The 21,703-nt window shown below is 67.2% G+C and overlaps 2 protein-coding genes across 2 annotated transcripts; one reads left to right on the top strand and one right to left on the bottom strand.

The window, feature by feature from the left end:
* The first annotated feature begins 422 nt into the window (after positions 1–422).
* Positions 423–2,303, top strand: LOC142093790 (serine protease 57-like). Its single transcript, XM_075175284.1, has 5 exons — positions 423–532; positions 807–960; positions 1,177–1,321; positions 1,776–2,036; positions 2,124–2,303. Exons 1-5 carry the CDS (start codon positions 463–465, stop codon positions 2,301–2,303), a joined length of 810 nt encoding a protein of 269 aa, XP_075031385.1. The 5' UTR covers positions 423–462.
* Positions 2,304–6,730: 4,427 nt separating this feature from the next.
* Positions 6,731–15,164, bottom strand: FSTL3 (follistatin like 3). The gene is made up of 5 exons (XM_075175119.1): positions 15,059–15,164; positions 12,044–12,229; positions 8,886–9,101; positions 7,015–7,242; positions 6,731–6,908 (listed from the first exon to the last, which is right to left on the bottom strand). The coding sequence occupies exons 1-5, from the start codon at positions 15,117–15,119 to the stop codon at positions 6,856–6,858; spliced, it is 744 nt and encodes a 247-aa protein (XP_075031220.1). The 5' UTR covers positions 15,120–15,164; the 3' UTR covers positions 6,731–6,855.
* Between the last annotated feature and the right edge of the window lie 6,539 nt (positions 15,165–21,703).

Raw genomic sequence — 21,703 nt, 5'->3', positions numbered from 1 at the left:
CTGCCCCCCCTGCCCACAGCACCGTCCCAGAGCCAGGCGGTCTCTGGAGGGGCTGAAAGACGCATCGGGTCCGACCCACAGCAGCCAGGCTGCCGGCCAGCCCCGGGGACACTGCCACGGTCGTTGGAGGTGTCCGGGGATGTGGTGGGGCCCTGCTGCTCCCACCTTTCTGCCAAGAGGAGAGGGGTTTCATCCTGGTTAGCTCAAGGCATGAGAGGAGCCAGGACTGGGTTGGGAAGCTGCTCTGCTTTCTCTCTTCCTTCCCCAGTCCGCTCTCCCCCCCGACGCAGCGTTGCACTGCCAGTGCCCCCCACCCCGCAGCAATTGCACAAGGCAGCAGAGGAGGAAGCAGGAGGGAGATACTCGCCAGCACCCAGGCAGCGGCTCAGCCCAAGGGATATTTAAGCACCCCCACCCCTGAGTGGCCCCAGAGGAGGTGGCAGTGGCCCGCTCTGCGCCAGCATGGTCACGGCTGGGCTGTTCATCCTCAGCCTGGGAGGCTCCATCCTGCTCCCAGCACTGACCTCAGCAGGTAATGGGAGAACTGGGGCTGAGAGGGCTGCAGGGCTGGTCCCCACGGCCAGGTGGGAGATGGAGACCCTGAGCTGGAGCACCGTGGTGCAGGGGAGGCTTTGCCCTGCCACGCTCAGCCCTCCTCGGCCAGAGCCGATGCTTGGCCGATCCCCAGCACCTGCGGGTAGTGCTGGGATGCTCGGGACACGCAGCCAGGAGCGGGACAGACACAGGCAAGAGCCATACCCGGACTCCCTGGCAGCCGGTGACTGCCTGCACCCACCACCCACCAGGCACCCAAGGGAGCCGGATCATTGGGGGAAAGGTGGTGGCACCCCACTCCCGGCCCTTCATCGCCTCCATCCAGATGGACGGGCAGCACGTTTGCGGGGGCTTCCTGGTGTGGCCCAAGTGGGTGATGACAGCAGCCCACTGCCTCATTCCCAGGTGAGCCATGCTCCCACGCGGGGTACACACCTCCCATCCCCCCCCCCGGGCCACGGCACAGCCCCCTTCAAACAGATATCCCCAGCCCAGGGGGTTACGCAGTCCTGGAGCAACCCCCCCTCCCACCCACCCCGAGCCCACCTCGCCAGCCCCCTTCTCTCCCTCCCCGATCGCTCCCAGCCACGGCAGCACCCGCTCAGGGCCCCTCTGCCACAGGCGCAACCCCTCGGTGCGCGTGGTGCTGGGCGCCCACAGGCTGGCGGAGCCCGAGGGGTCCCAGCAGGTCTTCAGCGTCACGGAGTCCATCGCCCACCCGCACTACAACCCCCGCTTGGTGGACAACGACATCCGCCTGCTCAGGGTGAGTCCCGGCCATCACGGACCTGCTCGCTGGGAGGTCGTGGGTATCCGTGGGTGCCCCACGCCCCGTGGAGCGCAGGAGGGAAATTGGGTGCCCCACGCGGGGCGCAGGAGGGAGATGCCCACGCGGGCCCGAGCCGACACTAGATGTCAGTGCTTCTCCGGAGAAGCGGGACCGCGCCGTGGGGTGCGATGGAGGCGGCCGAGGACACGCCGACCCCGGCCGGGTCGGCGGCTCCCTCCGGTCCCGGGGCAGCCAGTCTCTAGAGCAGATTGGGACCAGTGCAGAGGGGGGGGACCCAGCCTCTGAAGAGGGAAGGGCAGAGCTGGGGGGGTCGGCGGGAGCAGGGGTGAGTGTGTGATGGGGTGTTGGGGGGTCGGGCCCCCCAGGCAGGAGTGGCTGGGGGACTTTGCCCCACCAACGAAGCCACCCACACCCCCGGCTCCCCACCCAGCTGAACAGGTCGGCCACGCTGAACGAGTACGTGAAGCGGATCCGCCTGCCCGCGCCGCACATCGACCTAAAGCCCGGCACCGTCTGCTACGTGGTGGGCTGGGGGGACATCTCCAACTACGGCGACCAACCCACTGCGCTGATGGAGACTGACACCACCATCGTCAAGCGGAGCCTCTGCCGAACGCTGTGGAGGGGCAAGGTCTCGCCCAACATGCTGTGCGGGGCCAGCCGCAACGCCACGCTGCAGGGCGTCTGCACGGTGAGTGCGCTCCCAGCCCCGTGCCCCCCCCCAACCATCCCCCTCCAAGAGACCCGCTAGTCTCCCTCCCACCCCTTTGCTTTGCAGGGCGACTCCGGGGGACCCTTGATCTTCAAGGGAAAGGTTTATGGCATCGTCTCGTTCTCTGGGGAGAGATGTGGGGACCGCCGGTACCCTGATATCTACACCAAGATCTCCAACTACATCGACTGGGTGCATCGCACCGTGAAAGGGCACCGCTGTCAGAAGGGGCGGCCGAAGCCCTAGCCAGGGCTGGGAGGGGGTCCCGGGGGCAGACGGGTGGTGGGGAGGGGGGCTGAGGTGTCTTGGCTGTCCCAGGAGGGGAGAAGAGGGCCAGGACTCCCAGGTCCTCCCAGCTCCGGGGGATTTGGGAGCTGATGGTCAGGGCTCCTCGACCAGGGCGAGGGGAGACGCATCCCCGCAGGCTGTACAAGAAACTCCAGCACCTCACTCAGCCTCCTGCAGCGACAGCGTTTGCCTTCCTCAATAAAACCTCGTTGCCAGACCTCTGTCCATTCACCTTCCCTCTACCCACCCTGCTCCCCCTTCCAGGGGGGCCACAGCCCCTGGCTCTGGGACAGGAGCTCCAGGGACACTCACCCCCCCACCAGCCCCTGCCCACCCTCATCCTACCCCAGGGATATGATGGGGAGACCAAGCCCAAGCCCCAGACCCACCTGCCCAGGGAGCCGGCAGAGCCTGGAACGGGGTTTTAGCCCCCTTTAATCTCCTGGTGGGCAGCTGAGCTGATCGGGGCCGATCCTTAACCCCAGGCGGCTGTTGCCCATCTCAACGGGGACTGGTTTTTCCCAGCTTTCGCCTCTCCTGTCCTTCCCCTGCCACACTGCAACCCCCTCTCTGCCCGTCCCGCTGCCCCGTTTCTGCTCCGGTCCCCAGCCAGACCCCCGGCTTGTCCTGGGCTGAGGTGGATGGAGCAGGGGGTGCAGGAGGGAAGCACCAGCCCCCACTCGGGACCAGGCCCTGCCCCGGAGGAGCCAGGATCCACATCCAGGTGCTGCCACCCCACAGAGCATCCCCAGCAGTGCTGGAGCTGCCTTCCCGCCGGGGTGGGGCTCCCCATCCCATCCCATCCCACCCCGTCTCATCCCATCCCGTCTCGTCTTGTCCCGTCCCACACCGCACCCTCCCCACCGCGCTGCGGGACCCCCCCAAACAGGGGAACCACAAACACCTCCCGGGGGCAGACGGGTTCCCAGCCGCCCGGCTGCGCTGGCAGAGCCCGCGGGGATCCCGTCGAGAGCCTCACCTGCCTCCCCGGCGCGCTCGGGCGCGCAGATGGGTGCTCGCCCCGGAGGGAACCGGGTGGCCGTGGGCGTGGGGGCCAGGAGCTGCCCACGCCGGCCGCAGGGACATGCGCCGAGCTGCTGCTCGGGTCCCAGCTGAAGCACAACACACGGCGCGCGACTTTGCCCGGCGTCGCGGCCATCTCTGGGGACAAACCCAGACATTCCCTGCTCCCGGTTGTTTGTTTTATCTGCAAATTGTTGGCACGCCGTGGCCGCAGGGAGCAGTCACCCTCCCTGCCCCGGGGGGGTCCCACAGGAGGCTGCAGCCGACCGCAGCATCCGGCACGGGTCATCCCACCACCCCCGGGGGCCCTGCCGGGGAGGATGAAGGCCAGGGCTAGGCCAGCGTGCCAAGAGGTCCCCAGAAGGCACCCTCACCTCTGCGGTCCCCGTGGTCCCCGGTGCTGGGTGACTCCAGGGGCTTTGGCTGCCCCATTCCCTCCGGTCGCAATCCCGGCTCCCCGCTGCGGAGCTTTGCACGAGGTCAGGGGGACACAGCCGCGGGCATCGGTGGCCTTGGGGACAGCAGGGGACACCCAGCAGAGGACAGACCCCTGCCAGGCTGTCAGCCTCCAAGGAAGCCCCAAATCCCCGTGGGCTCCTGGCACCGGCGACGTGGGGCAGACCCCCTCCAGGATGCCAGGGCAGGGCTGCCAGCCCCGGGGTTTCTGCGCGCTGCCGGGAAGCCTGGAGAACCGGCGCCTGTCCCGGCTTGTCCCAGACCACCCAAAAACCGGCAAGAAGGAGGCGCCTGACTCACGGCCGTGTTTTGGAAGCCGAAATCTCCCGCTCATCGGCGGGAGCTGACGTCGCCGCCGCAGCCCGTGCCCGCCGGCTTGGCGCAGGGCAGCGTGCCAGGCGCTTCGGGGGCCAAACCCTCCGGCCGGGGCAGGCAGAGGGAGGTGAGCTGCCTCGGGGAGGAAGGCGCTGCGGGCGGGCTGTAGAGAAACCCGGGCCACACACCGCCACGTGCGGCAAACGCTGGCGCCAGGGAAAGTCCTGGGCAGCGTTTTGGCAGCTCCTTTCCGCCCATCCCCAAAAGATGGGGAGGGGGGGGGTGTATTGCTGAGCTGGGTGGGTAGAGAGGGGCTGCAGGAGAGCCCCCCACCCCGGGTTGAGGTGCTGCTCCCGGCAGCAGCGCCCAGCCGGGCTCAGCGCAGCTCTGGGGCGCACAAGACGCCCGGGTTCAAGCCAGGCTGCAGCCTGGGCCAGATCCTGCGCGATGCTCAGCATCCTCCCGGACCACAGGGTTGGGCTGAGGGTGCTGGGTGCCAGCCAGGAGCGAAGGTCTCATTCCCCATCGCTGCTTTATGGTGCCTCAGTTTCCCCTGTGTAACCCCCCTGCCCAGGCCCGGGGGGGGGGGCTATCGGAGCCAGCCCGGCGCCGGGAGCTCCCCGCTGCCAGCAGGGCCATGCCGGAGCCCGGCCCCGCGGCAGGACCTGGGCTGGGCACAAGCCGGGGAGAGCTCGACCTCCGCAAGGCTCGGCGGGGTCCGGGGGCTGCACCGTGCCTGCCCCCGGCGCGGGGGACGCAACCGAGGGGGGGGACCGGCAGCGGCTCCCGTTGAGCTTGGAGCGCCAAGCCGCAGGCTGCCGGCCGGGCTCCCGCCGCCGGGGAAGCATCGCACATCAGGTCCCAATTAACGGCAGGAATTGTTTTGTGAAATACCAAACCCTCATGGCACGGCCCGATATTGGGAACAGATTTATCTGCGCTGCTGGTTGGTGTTTGCTCTTCCCCCCTCTCCCTTTTCCTCCCGCTGCAGAGAGCAACCTCGGGTTGGAAAACCCCCCCCCCAACGCCAAGCTGAAGGAGATGCAGCCTGGGAACGGGGCCGAGCTCCTCACCTTCTGGGGGGCTCTCCCGTCCCAGGTGTCCCCGTGTCCCTCTGCCCACGCCTGCCTCGAGCCCCGGACCCCGGGCGAGGGAACAAGCAGCGATGCTGCAGGCAGGGCAGCCCTGCGGGAAAGAGCCCCCCCGGGGACGCAGCCGCCTCCTGCGGCCCCAGAACCTGCTGAACAAAACGGGACCCGCAGCACCGTTTATTCTTTTTTTTTTTTTTTTTTTTTTAATTATAATCCAAATTGTAACACAGCCGTAAAAATGCCCCTAACAATACGGAATAGGAAATGTGTCTGTTCCCATAGCGTCTGCCTCAGGAATCAGAACGCAATCATACAAAAATAGAAAATAGGGTATTTTTTTATATATATATATATTATATATACGGTATTTATATAAAGGCAATAGCTTCTCGGTGTCAGAGATGAGATGGTATTTACACAGGTGACAACACACAAAATGAGAGAAGTAAAAATAAATACAGACGGTGTGGACAGAGCAGGGGGTGCGGGAGGGGGGGGGCGGCGGGCGCCGGTGCTGCGCAGCCGAGGGGGAGCCGGGCTGGGGGTCCTGGGGAGGGGGGGCAGGCAGGGCCATCGCCCCTCTCCTGTCCCCTCCGCCGAGCCATGATCCCTGCAGCCACCCCGGCCCTGCGCCCCCACGGCGGCTCCGCGTTGGGGTTGGGAGCTGAGCACCATCCTGGGGCACCGCACGGCTGCTTCGCCCAGCACCGGCCCTGGAAATGCCTCGGGGGGCCGTGGACCCCCCCTCTCCCCCAGCAGCCCGGTGAGGGGGGGGATGAAGAGGGCTCTGGGCAGGCCGGCCCCCGGGGTGATGGGCTCTGGCGGGGGCACCTGCAGCAGCAATGGGCTTGGCGGGCCTGGGGGACGGTCGTGCCCCCCGGTCAGGGCTGCCATGGCCCACAGTGGGCAGCGCTGCCCGGCTGCCATCACCCCAACACCCTCCGGGCGCTGGCGTCACCTCCGAGGATGGGTGGGAGCCTGGTGTGAACGGGCCCGGGAAAACCTAAACTAAAAATCCGTTTTAACATACACGTGCTAAAACTTTAGGAGAAAATAACATAGATATATATTTTTATAGATATAAAAATATATATCTCTCTCTCTCCAATCTGGTGCAGCGCCGCGCTGCCTTTCCTGCCGCCGGCAGCTGGGGCTGAGCCCCTCCGGGGAAGGCGAAAGCGCAGATTCCCTCTAGACCTCGAGCTCCCGGCCAGAAACGTCAGCAGAGTACCGAGAATTCAATCCAAAAATAAATAGGCCCAGGGCCGCCGGCCAAGGACACGTGGGGGGGCCCCAACGCGCGGCAGCATGGACGCCCCCTCAGCGCCGCGCCGGCCGCGAGGAAGGGCCGTACGAGCGCCGGGAGCGGGCGCCGGTCGGCGGAGAGCTCTGCCAGGCACCGGAGCATCCCCGGGGTGGCTCGGTATCGTTCCGGCCACGCGGATTGGGAGCCCCCTCCCCTGCTCCCCGGCCGGCAGGACCGAAAATCGGGCCCCCTGCGACTGCATAACATACACAGGTATAAATAAGGATCTTTTTATCTTAATAAATATCAGGTATATGGTTTGTACAATATACACATAATGCCCCTGTCTCCTGGGTCCGGCCTCGCGGCGAGGGAGGATTCACACGTAGTTCTCTTCGGCGTTGTCCGTCTCCGGGGAGAATTTGGCCGCAGCTGGAAACGGAGCAGGAGAGAGGGAAGAAGCGGTGAGGGGGGGGGGTGCGAGGTGTGGCCGGGTGTTGGGGGTCCCAACCCCCTACCCCCAGGCCACCCCGCTCACCCGAGCAGCTCCCGTAGTGGCGCACGCCGATGGAGCGGCCGCGGTGGCAGGTGGCCCGCCGGAGGTGGCACGCCGAGGGGTAGGTGACGTTGTTGTTGCCGCAAAGAGCGTGGTCCAGGCTGGTGGGCTCGGGGCAGGGAGCCGTCCGACACATCACGCAGTGGGCGCTGCCCGTCTGGTCCACCACGCAGGTGTGGGTGCCGGGGCACACCACGCTGGAGCAGGACTCTGCGGGGAAAGCACACACGGCCGCGTCTGAGCCTCCCCGACCGGGGTGAACCGGGGACGGCCGTCCTCCTCCTGCGGCTCCTCCGACCCAGCAACGGGCATCGCCCCAGGGCCCCTCCTGCCTTTAGCTACCGGGGACGGAGCGGGGCTGGAGGGTGCCAGGCTCCCCCATCACCACCGCTCCCGAGGACAGGAGCTGGTCCCGGGTGCGAGGGACCGCGTGGCCCCGCAGCCCTCGGGCACGGCTCTGGCCGGAGCCTCGCCGCACGGAGGGAGCTGCCGTCCGGCTGCAGAGCCTGAGCGCGTGGGGCTGAGCCCGGTTTGGCGCAGCGGGACCTGGCTGGGGCAAGCGGCCCCACGCAGGTGCCTTGGCGGGGGGGGGCTCCGGCCACGCTGCCAGCCGGCGAGAGGGGAAGGGCAGGGTCACCCTAGACCCAGCCCAGCCCTGCGAGCGAGGGCGCGCGGGGGCGGAAGGCTGCGCGGACAGGATCAGGCCCTGCACATTGCTCTGCTGGGCTGGCGCAGAGCAGGGGGGGCTCATGCACACCCCCCCTCCATCAAAACCCCCGGGGTCTGCGCAGCCTGCCAGCCCCGCGGCCCCCCTGCCCCGGCACAACCCCGCGGCAGCCGCGGGGGCATGGCAGGACCCGCAGCACTCCCCGGCCACCATAAACACTTCGGAACGCCGTCCCTCCGCCTTCCTCTCTTTTTCCTGCCGGATTGGAAGGAGATTTGGCATCTGCAACTCCCAGCTCGCAACTCACATTTCTTGCCCCACATTTCCCTGTGCAGTCCAGAGCTCGACAGGCAAAGCATTTCAGAGAGGAGGGCTGGCAAAAATAATCATAATAATTCTGACAGTTCTTGGCAGGGCAAGGAGGATTGCTGCTCCCTTTAACAAAACAACAAAAAAAAAAAAAAAAAAGGGGGGCTTGATGTTTGTAAATGACATTTTACGGACTGTTATCCCTCAGCCCGCGGCGAGGCTAAACCCCCGTTGCACTGACAGCCTGCGTCGACATTACAGGCGGCTCCGCTGCCGCGTCCCCGCCGGGGTGACCGGGCTGGGGCCTCGGGGGGCTGGCGGGTGCCAACCGGGTGGGTGCCAGCTCAGAGCTGCTCCAGCCGGCTGCAGGCAGCGCAGCGAGGGCGATGCCGAAGGACACGACACCCCCGCGGGCCAGGGGCCGCTGCTGCCCATCCGCGCCGGGCTGGCTGCGGAGCGATGCCCAGAGCCCCGTGTGCCGCAGCAGACCTTCCCTCCCGGGCACCAGTAAGGGCCGGGCACCAGTTACAAGCCCTCCATGCCGTGCTGGTGGAGCCGCCGGCCTCGGGGGTGACGGGAGCAGCCGGTGCTCGGGGCAGGACGGCTCCTCCCCAGGACACGCTGCCCGCGGCAGGGGGTTGAACGGGGGAGACCCGGCTTCCCGGGTGGGAGAGGGGAGGACGTGCTAGCACGACACGGCAGGGCGACCCTTCCTCTCCGCACCAGAGCGGCTCGTGGGGCGCCAGGAGAGCCAGCGGGCCCGGGGACCTCCGCTGCCGTTCCTCCCTTTCCCCGCGGACCGGTCCCCCACGGAGCTGGGAGCACGAGAGCCACAGGGGGACGGGATGAAACGGGGTGGGGGTACAACCGGACCTACTTTTGCATTTGCCCTGGTACATGACTTCGAGGTCGGGGTGGTCTCTGCACTTGGCCGTCAGCAGGTCGCACTCGTCTCGGTAGGTGTAGCCGTCGGAGCCGCAGACCTGCAGCTTGCGGGGCAGGCTGGAGCAGTCGGGGGCGCAGGCGCACTGGGGACGGCCGTGCTTCATCTTGCAGACCTTGTCGGGGCCGCACACCACCCCCTCACAGCTCTCTGGGGACAGAGGGGAGCAGCACGTGAGGAAGCGGCAACGGCTGCCACCCACGAGGGAAGGATTCGTTGTGCCCGGGCTGGCCAGCACCCCGGCTCCACGCCGGGTGGCACCGACCGGGGCCAATATCAGCCCTCGGGGTCCCGAATCCCTCCCGGGGTCACAACACGCATGCTGACGCCGAGCTGCCCCGAGCAGCATCTGGATCTGCTCAGCTCCGCCAAGGAGCAGGTCGTTGGCTGGAGCTCCGCACGATCATCCAGCACTCGCCCCAGCTCCACTCAGCACCAGCTAACTCATTTCCATGTATTTATTTTTTGGAAGGAGACATTTCTTTTTCTTGTGCAATGGAAAGGAAAAAAAAAAAAAAAAAAAACACCTCTCTATCTCCACAAGGCCCCAGCTCCTCCAGAAGGAACTGGGCTTCGCAAGTTGTCTGGGCAATCAAGAACGCCGCTTCCACCAGACAATACCCAGCCCTGTTTCGCTCCGGGCCTCCGTGACTTGAACACAAGAGCGGGACGCGGCAGCGAGCGCAGATCCCCAGATAGGCGGCCGCTTTGTCCCCCGGGTCGCCTCCCGGCCACCACGGGGGCCGGGTTCAGAGGGTCCCGCCAGCGCCCAGTGCTGCGCTGGGGCCATGCCCACGCTGGCGGGGATGGAGAGGGGCCACCGGCTCCGACGGGGGGCCCGTCCCGGATGCCGGTGCCTCCGCAAAGGGGTTCAGCACCCAGCCCATGGCGGGGATGGGGGCTTCTGGCTGGAAGCCCCTTGCGCCCCGAAAGCACGCACACAGCCCTCACCCCAAAGGGACCCTTCGCCCCCCTGGGACACGGGCAACGCCAGGAGTTGGGGGGTGCAGGGCTGCCTCGGGATGCAGGGACGCGGCTCCATCAGCACCCGCGGGGAAAAAAGCCGGGCAGCACCCAGAAACTTCCCGAGACGGGGATTCACCCCCAAGCAGGAGGGATCCCTGCAGACAGGGTGTGTGCTGGGAGCTGTTGGGAGCTACAGAGGGGGATTTCCCTCTGGGAGACAGGTCACTTTGGGAGACAGCGGGCGGGAGGAGGAGGAGGAGGAGGAAGGGGAAATTCCCCGTCTGCTTGGCCCGGCTCTCCCTAGGGGAAATTCCCTGGTGGGAGACTGTTTCCTGGTTTGCTCCCTGATTTCCATAGCCGGGGCCTGTACAAGGGAAGGGGAGAGCCGCAAGCTGAGCCCCGGCAGCAGAAAAGCTGCGGAAAGCCGCAGATATGAGACCCTGGGACAGAGGGGCACGACCTGCGCCCCAGGGCTGCCGGAGCAAACGGGACCCTTGCCACCCTCCGCTCTGGGATGCTGCCGCCAGCACGGCAGGGTCCGGCCATCGGGATCGTCTCGGCAAGGGAGGGAGGCGACGGGACCTCGACCCCACAGCCCGGCTCTCCCCTCCTGCGCCAGGTCCCCAGTGGCGGGGGGGGGGGGGGACATCATGTCCGCAGCAGCTGGAGCCAGGAATTCCGCCTCCCCACCGGAGGCTCGCTGTGGAGCCCCCGGGGTCTGGCCAGCACCTTCCCGCGGGGCTCGGCCGCCCCGGCTGCTGGCGCAGGGCTGGCGGCTGCAGCCCACTTTATCCTGGAGTAACCTCTCCCGGCCCCGCGAGCCTCGAGAGCGGGAGCGCAGCTCGTCGCATCCGCCCTTTTCCAAGGCCTCCGGCTCGCTGGAGCCCGGTGGGGAGCAGCACCAGCTCCATCTGGATGGGACAAGGCAGGGGCTTTCTGAAGGGTGGGGAGTTGCGGTGTATGTGCCGGCCAGGCTCTCCGGCGGTTTCGGCAAAGGTCCTGCTCCCAGCCCCGATGATCCCCAGGAGCCGCAGCCCCCGCTGTGGTGATCAGCAGCCGCCCGTGTCCCCCAGCCTCCCCGCAGAGGTGAGGGCAGGCCCCTGGGACAAGGGGTGCCCGTCCCCACCGTGCTCTGCCCCGGGCACGGGGGGAGCCGTGCTCCCCAGCCAGCCCCTGGAGAGGGTCCCGGTGCTGCCAGCACCCGCCGAGCGGGGCCAGCCTGGTGGGAGATGGGACAGAAAGCCAGGGCCAGGATCTCACTCAGCCTTCAGCTGGCACAGGGTGCGACCCCGAGCCTCACCAGGACAGGACCGAGGAGCAGCCGGGGGGTGCAGAGGGGCTGGAAGAAGCGGTTTTGTTAAGAGCCTTTTTTTCCCCCCCCTTTAAGCAAATAACAACGTGACCTTCCAAAGACCTGCTCCTGCCTACTGCGGTCAGCAGGTCCTCGAGCATGTTCTCACACGGCCACGCAAGTGCGACTGGGGGATCCGCGCCTCCGGTGCGTGCCAAAACATCTGGCGGGGCTGGAACTCACAGCTGGAGAGTTTCCACTTCTGGAACTGCCCGTTACATAAAGCCATTTCACACACACGCTGGGAGGAGGCAGGGGGAGCAGAGGGGAAGAAATAGATCTTTTTTTCCTTAAAAAAAAAAAAAACCACCACCCAAACCCTTAAGAAGTTTCCCTCTGAGCAGAGCTGGCGAGGGCAGGGGCGGGAGGCCCCAGCCCCGGCCGAGTTAACCTGGGAACAGGGAGCCCCCCAGCTCGGCTCCTTGCACTCGGGCTGCCCAGGTCACGCATCCCACTCCACAGAGTGGGATACAAAAATACACACAAAATGAGAGCTGCCAGGGAACGGAGGCTGTCCCATGAGCCCTGGCCCCACGGCAGCACCCATCGCAGAGCTGCAGCAGCAGGAGCACGGGGTCGGCGGTCCCCGCGGTCCCCTGTGCCATCCCAGACAGCCCAGGAGGGCACTGGAGAGCTGGGTGAGGGGCAGCCCAGCCCCATCGCTGCCGCTTCACCCGGAGCTGCGGGCTCCGAGCATCCTCCCCAGGGCTCCGAGCATCCTCCCCGAGCAGAGCTCAGCCCTGCCGCAGCCCGCTCGCCCCGCGGCCGCGCTCACCTTTGCAGGGGTGGCAGGTCACCAGCCCCAGGAAGCCCAGCAGGCTGATCTTGTTGCCTGGATAGGTGTAATTAGACCAAGCCACGTCCACGTTGCCGTTGGCACAGCATTCCTCCCACGTCACGCCCGTCTTCAGGATCATGGTGCACTTGGCCTCCTTCCCCTGCTGCAACCAGCAGATCCCACCTGCGGAGAGGGCAGAGGGTGAGGGGTCCCCGTTGTGCCGTGCCACCGCTCAAAGGGCAGCGAGACCCCGGCCGTGGCTGGGCCACCCGCGGGGCAGAGGCGTGGGGACCGCACCGGAGCCCGGGAAGGGTCAGCATGGGATGAGTTGGGGAACCTAAAGAGGCTCCGTGCTGGCTCCCACCTCTCCTGGGGGACAAGGGCTGTCCCGGAGCAGGCGTCCCCGTGGGCCCTCGGCACAGCGTGGCAGCTCTGGGCCCCCACGGCCGTCCCAACGCCCAGAGTTCCGGCAGCCCGGCTCCTCTGGCAACAGGCTCCAAACCCAGCACTGGGACCGCAGGGATACACCAGTTATCCCAGCGCTCGCAACCGATGCTCTGGGAAATGCCCAGCCAGCGAGTCAGGATGTGGGCTTACAGCTTCCCCCTTGCCCTGCCTGCATCGCTGCCTAACTCCTGCCTGACCCCACAGAGGGGAGGCTCCAGCCCCCACCACCTCCCCGCAGGGACACCCAAAGCGGGGCTGATGGGTGCCTGCGCTGCGAGCGCCGGATCCCCAGCATGCGCCAGCGGCCCCACGGAGGGATGGGGACCGGCCCCGCAGCACGGGGGCCCGACGCCCACGGCCTTTGCGAGGAGCGGCCGAGCCACCGGCTGGAGAACAGGGCACTTGACCCAGCCCTTGGGACGGGGCCAGCCCAGCGGCATCGGATCCCTCTGAGTCAAAAGCCTGTTTGTTCCTTAACCCCACGAGCGAATCAGTTATTTCTTTTTTTTTTTTTTGTGAGTGATTCCTTTGCAATTTCCGCCTCTGCAAACCAGCCTCTTCTGACGCTTATTTGGGTTTATGCTCTCATTAGCTGCGTTTGAGGTTTGTTAAACGGCTAAAGATGTGAGGGAGGGATGGGGGAAGGGACGGATCCTGCCGGTGCCAGGCTGGAGTCGCTCCCCTCCAAAGCAGCGATTCACCCTGCTCCAAAGCAGCGCCAGCACCTGCCTCGGACCCCAGGCGTGTGTCATGTGTCCCCCCCCCCCTTCCCTCCCATGCACCCGATTTTGGGTCAGCCAAAAACACGGGGGGCTCCTGGCCTGGCTGCGGCCAGCGGCAGCTCCGTGGGGTGGCCATGAATGGAGCAAACCCTCGCGGGAACCAGCAGCCTGGACACCTCTGGAAACATCAGCCAGACCAACACACCTCTGCCGTGGGTGGGTTTATCCCCCACGGATTTGTCTAATTGCTCTTTCAACCCCGTTTTCCCCTTTACAACACCCCGTGGCCCCAGTACCAAGCTCCCCGGGGAGCCGCGGGCTGGCTTTGGACCGTGCTCACCCCACAGCCACGCGCAAAGCGATCCCACCCGCAACGGGACGGATCCACGCACCCCCAGCCTCTGGGGCGTAGCCCAGCGGCAGCGGGGCACCCACCGCCTCCCGAGCCGCGCTGGGGTGCGGGGATGTGCCTCAAGCAGGGGGGACAGAGCCCACCCACCCTGCGAGCGGAGCCAGGCGGCTGCGGGCTGGAGGGGGCCAGCGCGGGGTTCTCGGGGCACCCCATCCTCAGTGCCTCAACCACGAGGGTGCAGCGCTCCTGCGCTCAGCGTGGCTGGATGACCCGGGCTCTGGCAAAGGGGGACGCAGCGTGTCCCACCCAGGGCCTTCCAGCACTCGTACTCGACCCTGCGAAGCAGCAAGCGGAAATCCCGCCGGCTGGGGCGATGCCAAACGCGATCCCGGGGGCTGCAGCAGCACGAGGGGCCTTGCGGGAGCCTCCCCCGTCCTTCGGGGTATCCTGCCCTGCCGCTATCCGGGGAGCGCAGCGCCTGCCCACGCTGGCAGGGAGTGATGGAGACGAACGGGACCGCGTGAGGGGGAAGATGGAAACTCCAGCGCCGCTGCGGGAGAGCCGATGCTGGCAGTAGCAGCCACAGCTCCGCAGCGCTGGGAAGGGCTGCTGGAGCCCCGGACTGGGGTCCCGGCCGGCCTGGATGTCGGGATGGCTTCCCTGCGAGGAACCAGCTACCAAAGAGCCCGGCCACCTCCCAAGCGCCCACGAGAGCTGCCAGCACGGTCAGCAGAACCGGGAGGGGTTCGAGCTGCAAACTCCACACCCAGACCATGAACCGGCCGCAGTTCCCAGTTCTTTCTCCCCGGGTCCCCAAGCTCCGAGCGCAGCTCTCCTGCCCCCCAGCCCGGGGAGAGGGCCCCCCTCCCAGGCAGCCGTCCTGGGAGGAATGCAGGGGGGGCTGGCGGGACCGGCCAGGCCGTTGCCCCGGTCGCCCCCGCCCAGGGCACACAGGGGTGCAGGATGCCAGGGTCGGGCACCAGCGCTGCCACGATACGGGACGCGGCAGCGGGGCCACGCAGGACCCCGGGCCCTCGCTCCCGCTGCGGCAGCCCCTGCTGCTGCCCCCCCCCCCCTCCCCGGGACCGAGCCTGGGAGGGGGGACAGGGGCCGCCGAGCGGCACTGCCGGGCACCGGGCACGGCTCCGCCACCGCCTGGCACCCGAGCGCCTCCCGGTAAACGGGTTCCTGCCGCCGAGAGCCCAACCCCGCAGCCCGCACCCACCCGGCCGGGGCGGCGGCTGCCGGGAGGGACGGGGAGGGGTGTGGGGGGGCCGCAGCCCGGTAACGGCGCCGGGACCCCGGACCGGGCCGCCCCTACCCCAAGCACCTGCCGGCGGGGCCGGGCCGGGGCGCGGCGGCACCGACGGCCCGGGGCGGCGGACGGAGCGGGCGGGCGGCCCCGGCGGGAGCGGCTGCCCCGGTGCCCCCGGCGCGGCCCCCGCCCCCCCCCCACGCCGGGACCCCCCCGCCGCCCCGGGCGGCACTTACCGTGCGCGGCGGCGGCGGGGCTGCAGAGGGCGAGCAGGCAGAGCGCCAGCCGCAGCGGCATGGCCGGGCCGGGCGGGGCGGCGGGACGGGGCCGGGACGCTCCGGCGACCTGTTGCCTGTGAGGCGGCGGCGGGGCCGGCGGCGCTATAAAGCGGCGGGGCGGCGTGAATCACCGGGCGGGGCGGCGGCGGCGGGGGGGCCACGGCCGGGGGCGGGGGCAGCGGGGTGTGGGGGTGGAAGTTGGGGGGCAAAGGGGGGGGGGGCACGTGCGGGGGGCGAGGAGATGGGTGCTGAGAGTTGGGGTGCAAGGGAGGAGAGCGGGGAGGTGAGGGTGGAAATTGGGGTGCGGGGGTGTCGGTGAGAGCGCGGGGGGGGGGCGGGTGTGGGGTGGCGGCGAGGGTCTGCTCCTCACCGCCTGCGGGTGCCGGGTGGGCGAGGGTGGGGGTGTCGGGGGTGGGGGGACGTGTCCATGTGTCCTCCAGACCGAGCGGGGGGCCGGCACCCCGCAGCTGGACCGCACTGGGATGGAGATGGGGAGGGGAGGGTTTGGGAGTGCCCCCCGTGCTCGGGGTGCGGAGGTGGCGGAGCGCAGCAGCGGAGCGGGGGCCGGAGTGGAGAGAGCAGAGACGTGTCCCGGCAGACCCCGAGGCGTGGGGAACCGCTGGGGCCTGGGTGCTGCCCAGAGCAGCCCCCCTGCCCGGTCCTGTCCCTCCCTTCCCCACGCCGCTCCTTCCCCACCCACCCATCCTCGCATGAACCCGCTGTCTGCCTCCTCCCACCCTCCTCCTCCTCCTCCCCACAGCAGCCCCGTCTGGCAGCAGAGTTACGGTAAGGTCTGTGTCATGTGGCTCCTTTCATCTCTGCTCCCCAAACACCAGCGCAGCTCCGCCGGCAGCCCAGCATCACCCACATTGTGCCGGTAGGGAAACTGAGGCATCGCTGGGTCCCGCTGCCTCGAGCTGCGTGAGCCCTCGTCTGGGCAAGCCATGCAAGGTGAGGAGAGGAAGGAGAAGAGCTGGGGGGGGGACGTACCCCCCAGGGCACACACTGGCACTGTCCTCTCCATACATTCCCATCACTGCGAGGGCCGCTCCATCCCAGCTCCCGAACGTGTGCCGGATCCTGCACGGCCCAGCCTGGGCTGGGGAACCGCGGCTCTGCCAGTGCTGCCAGGCTTCGGGGGGTTCCCCTCAGGATGGGGGCGGGTGGGGGGGCCGCGGGAAGCCCAGGGCAAGGGGGGTCTAGCTCCCCGACATCGCCTGGCCTCGCTCCCTGCTCGGTGCCACCGCACAGACATCGCCCAAGGGGGGGTCGGGGCGCAGTCAGGGCCCCCCATCCATCACCCCGGTCCCTGGGCAGAGCGCTGGGGACACGGGGGTCTCTGCCTGTCCCCGCTCCTCCTGCTGCAGCCCAGGGCCCTTCTCCAGCCCCGTGAACTTCTGTCCCCGTCTCCCGGCTGTGCAGCTGAGGAACGTTTTACCCTTTGCACTGGCCTCAGCTGAGGTCATGTTTTCGGCAGAACTGAGCCGGGCTCTTTCAGGAGAGGGGCCCCGGCCGCAGGGCCCGGGGGACCTTGCACCACCCCTCCGGCCCGGCAGCAGCCTCCTCGCTCCGAGCCGGTGCCAGCACAGCATGAGCAGCTCGGTTTGGCGCGGGATGGGGCTGGATGCAGCTTTGGTCCAGTGAGACACGGAGCAGCCCGGGTCCCATGACCCGGGGGGGGGAGCAGGGTGCGATGCCAGCAGCCAGCACAGGCAGAGCAGTCATGTCCGCTGGCACCACCGTGTCCCCGTCCCTCCCTCCATCCTAAGGACAAGTCCCAGGGAAGGGCAGCGGGCTGGCCCTCCACCAAGGCGGCTCTTCCCCCTCTTCTCCCCATACAGCCCCTTGTACCCCCAGGGAGGGGATGGGAATGGGGAGGGCTGGGGTTTTACCCCAAGTGGCATTGGTGTAAACCGCCGGGCTTTGGTGGAGGAGCCCTCGGACCCTGCAGTGCCACCGTACCTCCGGACAGCGCGTGTATGGGGCAGGGAGCCCCGCTGCGAGGGACGGCGAAGGGTCTGCTGCCCTGGGGAGGAAGGACGGAGCCGGCAGCCCCCGGCTGTGCAGGCTCCTGGCGTGCTGCTGGCCCCGGGCTGGGCAGCGCTGCTCCCTTCCCCATCCCTGTCCCTGTTCCCGGCCGGCGTGACCCCTGGCTCGCTCTGCCGTCCTCGGAGCAATTGTCCATGTAAGGGCAGAGGGTTGGGGAGCCAAATCCCAGAGCTGGATTTCAATGAGCGAGCGGGTGGTGATGCACTCGCTCACATGCTCCAGGATGCATGAGGAGCTTGCGGAGGCCAGGAAGGGATTTTCCCTGGCTGCGAGCAGCGTTGCACAACCGGTCGGCTCTGGCAGGGAAGGGGTCGGACCTCGCTCCGGAGCAGCAGGCGCTGTCGCATCTGGAAGGGAGCAGCCGGGCTCCCGCTCCGCCTGACGTGGGGCAGGAGGAGCCTGGAGGCCGGGAGGGAAGCGGCTCCTTCCCCCGAGCCGGCGTAACTCAGCATTGCCTCGGGAAGGCCTGCCGGTGCCCAGGGGCTCGGAGCCCCACCGAGGCTGCCCCGCTCCCAGCAAAGCCGTCCTGGGGGCTCTGCTCGCCCCCTGCCCCGGCTCCAGCAGCCCTGGGAAGCACCGTCCTGCCGTGGGCAGGGAAGCGACTTGCCCACGGTCACGCCTCAGGCGGGGGCAAAGGCTGGTTCTCAAGCAAAGCTGGGAGCAAAACTCCACCAACCAGTCTGCCGCACGCGGGGCGACGCTGCCTCCCACTCCCCTCCGCTCCCACGAACGGCCCGGGTGGTAACTGAGCCCCATCAGCACCCGCAGAGCGAGGGGGGAACCGCTGAGAAACCAGCCCTGCCGTGGCAGCAGCACCCGAGGAGAATCAAAGGAGCCCATGGGCCGGGCAGGGGGCTGGGGACGGCGGAGGGAGCTGGAGCAGGGACAAAGGAGCTCTTTGCAGCCGCAGTGAATGGCAGCCTCACATCTGACCTTTCCGTCTGGGTGCTGGTATTGTGCGGGGCCGGGCGGCTTCCCCCTACGGTTCAGGCTGCAGCAAGATTTCAGGCTGAGGTTCAAGAGCCAACCATCCTCCCCCCAAAACCCCGGCCGCTTCATTCTCCTCCTGAACTGCTGGGCTCCTTTAAAGAGGGAATCTCTCCTCTCTCATCAGTTCAGGCTAATTAAACTCTGCTAAACCAATTAGAGCTGCAATTTGCAACAAGACATTCAATTGAGAAGTGTTTCTGACAGAGCCCAGGGTCAGGGCACAGGCAAAAGAGCAGAGGTTTCATATTGACGGAGCGGATCCGCTGGCAGGCGGTGGGCAGGTCCCTGGATGTCTTTTGGTCACCGTTTCCCCCTGGGAGCAAAGCCATCCCGGCCCCGTTACGCTCCCCGTCACAGCGGGACTCCCAAGTTTCTCCCATGCAAGCAGAGACGCTGCCAAACACCCCAGAAGGGCTCGCGGGGAGCGGGGCTGCCGGCCGGGGGTCCTGAGGCTCTGCCTGAGCCCGGGCGTAGCCATGGGGCCGCGGGAACCCAGAAACCCCGGGGATGGGACCCGCGCTTGGTGCAGTGGGGCCAGCTCGTTATGTGCCGAGGGTCAGCACCAAAACGCAGCGAGAACCCAGCGAGCGGGAACGGGGCGAAGCTCGACCCAAGGCTCCCCCTCCACGAGCATCCCACGGGGCGAGTCGCCGGTGCAAGGCGTGAGCTGAAGGCACGGCCCCGGTGCTGCAGGCTGCACCGGCTCCGCAGCCCCGCGGCGCGTGGTCCCTCCGCCCCGGTGGGGAGCTGCCCCTCGAGGTGCGGAGCTGCTGCCGGCGGTTCTGACCCTGGGGCTGGATTTTTTCTGCCGTGTCCGCGCGGCTCCAGCCGGGTAAATCGGAGAGGTGCTTATGGCTCACGGCTGCATCACCGGCGTTGGGGAGAGAGTGGCAGAGCGGCGCGATTTGCACCTCGATGGCCTGGCCGGCCACACTCCACCCCCAGCACTGACACGTAGCTTCGCCCCGCGCCCTGGGGCAGCAGCGTCACCGCTCCATGCCTCAGTTTCCCCATCTGCTGCGGCGAGATAATGCTCCTCTGCTTGATCCTGCACTATCTCACAGGAAGGTTGCAGGGATTAGTTAGCTAATGTTTGCAAGGAGCTTTGAAGATGAAAAGCCGTGAACAAATGCCAAGAAGTGCTGAGCTGGATTCTCCTCGCCGAGTAATCGTTTCATGTTCCTGGGACACTTCCACTTCTGCAGATGAAGGAGGGCAGGGCGGGAAAGCTTGCGTGTGGGGAGGGCAGCGGGGTGGGAGGCTTGCATATCTTCCCAAGACCTGCCCCTCCAAAATCTGATCACCCGGCCTGTTTGACTCCTGATGGAGCTCAGATCCTTCCCGCTAATGCCTTTCCGCCACCCCGACTGCACCCTGCGAACGCCCGGACCGAGGAGCGGGACTTGCGAGACGGCTTCTCGTGGCGTGCCTTTCCCCTCCCCGCCGGGCTCAGGGCTCTGGCCCCTAACGCAGCAGCACCGGGGCAGTTAATTAACGCACCCTTTACCTCGGCTTCCAGGCTGCCGGCAGGAAAGAGGTTAAGCGACGTGGCACCCGCTGCCCCCCTGCAGCCCCCCCAGCCTGACTCCCTGCCATGCGCTGATGATCTCCATGCCAGTTTTCAGTGTGTTGTAAAAGCGCTCATATCTCAGGCAATTGGATTTAATTATTCGGGTAAGATTTTCACGAGGCACTGTGTCAAAAGCTTAATTAAAGCCCAGATCTGTTCTTGCTGCCCGCACCCCCTCCGCACGCCCAGCCAGTGAGTCCATCAGGACGGCTCTCGGCTCTCAGCTCTCCGGTTTTGGCTGGGCCTGAGCTGCTCCCCGACCTCGCTGCTGCTCCTCGGGGTCCTCTCCCCCTCCGCACCTCTCCCTTGGGGTGACGGGTCCTGGCCGGGCCTCGGGGGGTGCCTGGGGGGGGGGTGACCCAGACCCCCTTCCTGCTGCTGGCACCCAGCGTCGCCCTGAGCTGCAGGAAGCATCATCCCAGGGTGGGTTTGCTCCCTCTCCCCTCCTCAGCACCGTCCTCCTGCTCACCAGGGCTTTGGCTGCCCCCAGCAAGGGCCGCGCTCGCCCGACGCCTCTTCTCTTCCAAGCATCTTCGGTTCTGGTGTCCCCAGCTCTGCCCCGTGTTGGATGGAAGGTGCTCGGGGCTCCGTCTTTGCCAGGGAAATGCCGGTCCATGGAGCCAGGAGGTGCAAGGAGCGTGGAATGGAGACCGGGAAAGGCTGGGATGAGGGAAAACAGCGGCCGGAGCCGGGAGGCAGCAGGGACATCCCATCCCATCCCATCCCATCCCATCCCATCCCATCCCATCCCGTCCCATCCCGCAGGACCCTGCTGCCCGGCCCCAGAGAAGAAGCCAGGTCTGACAAAGCGCGTTTCCCCTCCCGGTGAAAGAACAGATGTCTCTTGTCCATGGCCTGTAGTTGGCTCTGGTTTTCATCTCTCCTGTCTGTGCGCACACAGATTTATAGCTGCCTTAACGAGTTCCTTACAAAACGATCTCGTTGCCCACATGGCTGGCTGAGCCTCGCGGGCGGTGGGCACGGGGGGAGCCGGGGCGAGGGGTCGGCAGGGCTCCACCGCAGCCGCTGAGGCTCGTGTTAGAAGCCACGGGTCACCTGCTGGGGTCCAGCCCCGGCCGGGCACACCGCGAGCCGAGCGGGAAGGTGCTGGCTGCACCGGGCTCTGGCCGGGGAGGAAGGAGAGCGGGGGTCCCCGCTGCTGCTCAGCCCCACAGAGCCCCACACAGCCCCACACAGCCCCACACAGCCCCACACAGCCCCACACAGCCCCGCGCTGCTGCCAGGGTCGCTCCCCCCCCACACCAAGTGCTTCTAAACGGGGAACACCTTCACGAGGAAGATGATGGAGGAAAACCACCCCTGTACCTGCACGCAGAAGGAACAGCGGCGGTGCATCTCCATCCTCCGGCAAGCCGCCGGGGCAGGCGCAAGGACAACGCCGTGAACAAATCGGGTCCTTCATCCCACGGGGCAGAGGAGGATGCTGCTTCAAGCATCCGTGGGGAAGCTGCAGCAGGAATCACCTCTGTGCCCGGCACCTCCTTGGGAGCACCCCCCCACCCTGGCTCGGCCGTGCTTTCCGTAACCGTCCCCGCAGGAGCTGCAGCGGCTGCCGGGTCTCCGGGCTCGCGTGGCCGGGCTCCGCCACGCGTGACACACTTCTCTGAGTAACTTTCACGGGCATGCCGTGTAAACAAGCCGTGAGTCAGCGGCCGGGCCGGCCGTGCGGTTTCCCCAGTGTAAATGCTTCCTCTGCCGCGGTGGAAGGAAGGACCAAACCGAGCCTCGAGGGAAGAGCTGGCAGCGCCGTAAAATATAATGAAATCGTGTGGGGCTGAACTGGGTCCAGAGGAGCTGAGAGTCGGTAAAACCTCCTGGGTCATTACAGCCTCTCTGGCTCCTCGGAGAGGCTGCGGAGAGGAGCTGCTGGAGGAGGCAGAGCAGCACCGGGAAGGGCAGCGTCAGCCCCGCTGATTGTGGTCCAGGAGCAACGTGCCGGTTATCCGGCTGGGATGGCCGGGCTGCTGGCCACC

This window comes from Calonectris borealis, chromosome 28, assembly GCF_964195595.1.
Source record: "Calonectris borealis chromosome 28, bCalBor7.hap1.2, whole genome shotgun sequence".
In the NCBI taxonomy this organism is placed as follows: Eukaryota; Metazoa; Chordata; class Aves; order Procellariiformes; family Procellariidae; genus Calonectris; species Calonectris borealis.
The sequence above is the reverse complement of the archived record's forward strand: the minus strand, read 5'-3'. Positions and strand labels throughout refer to the sequence as shown.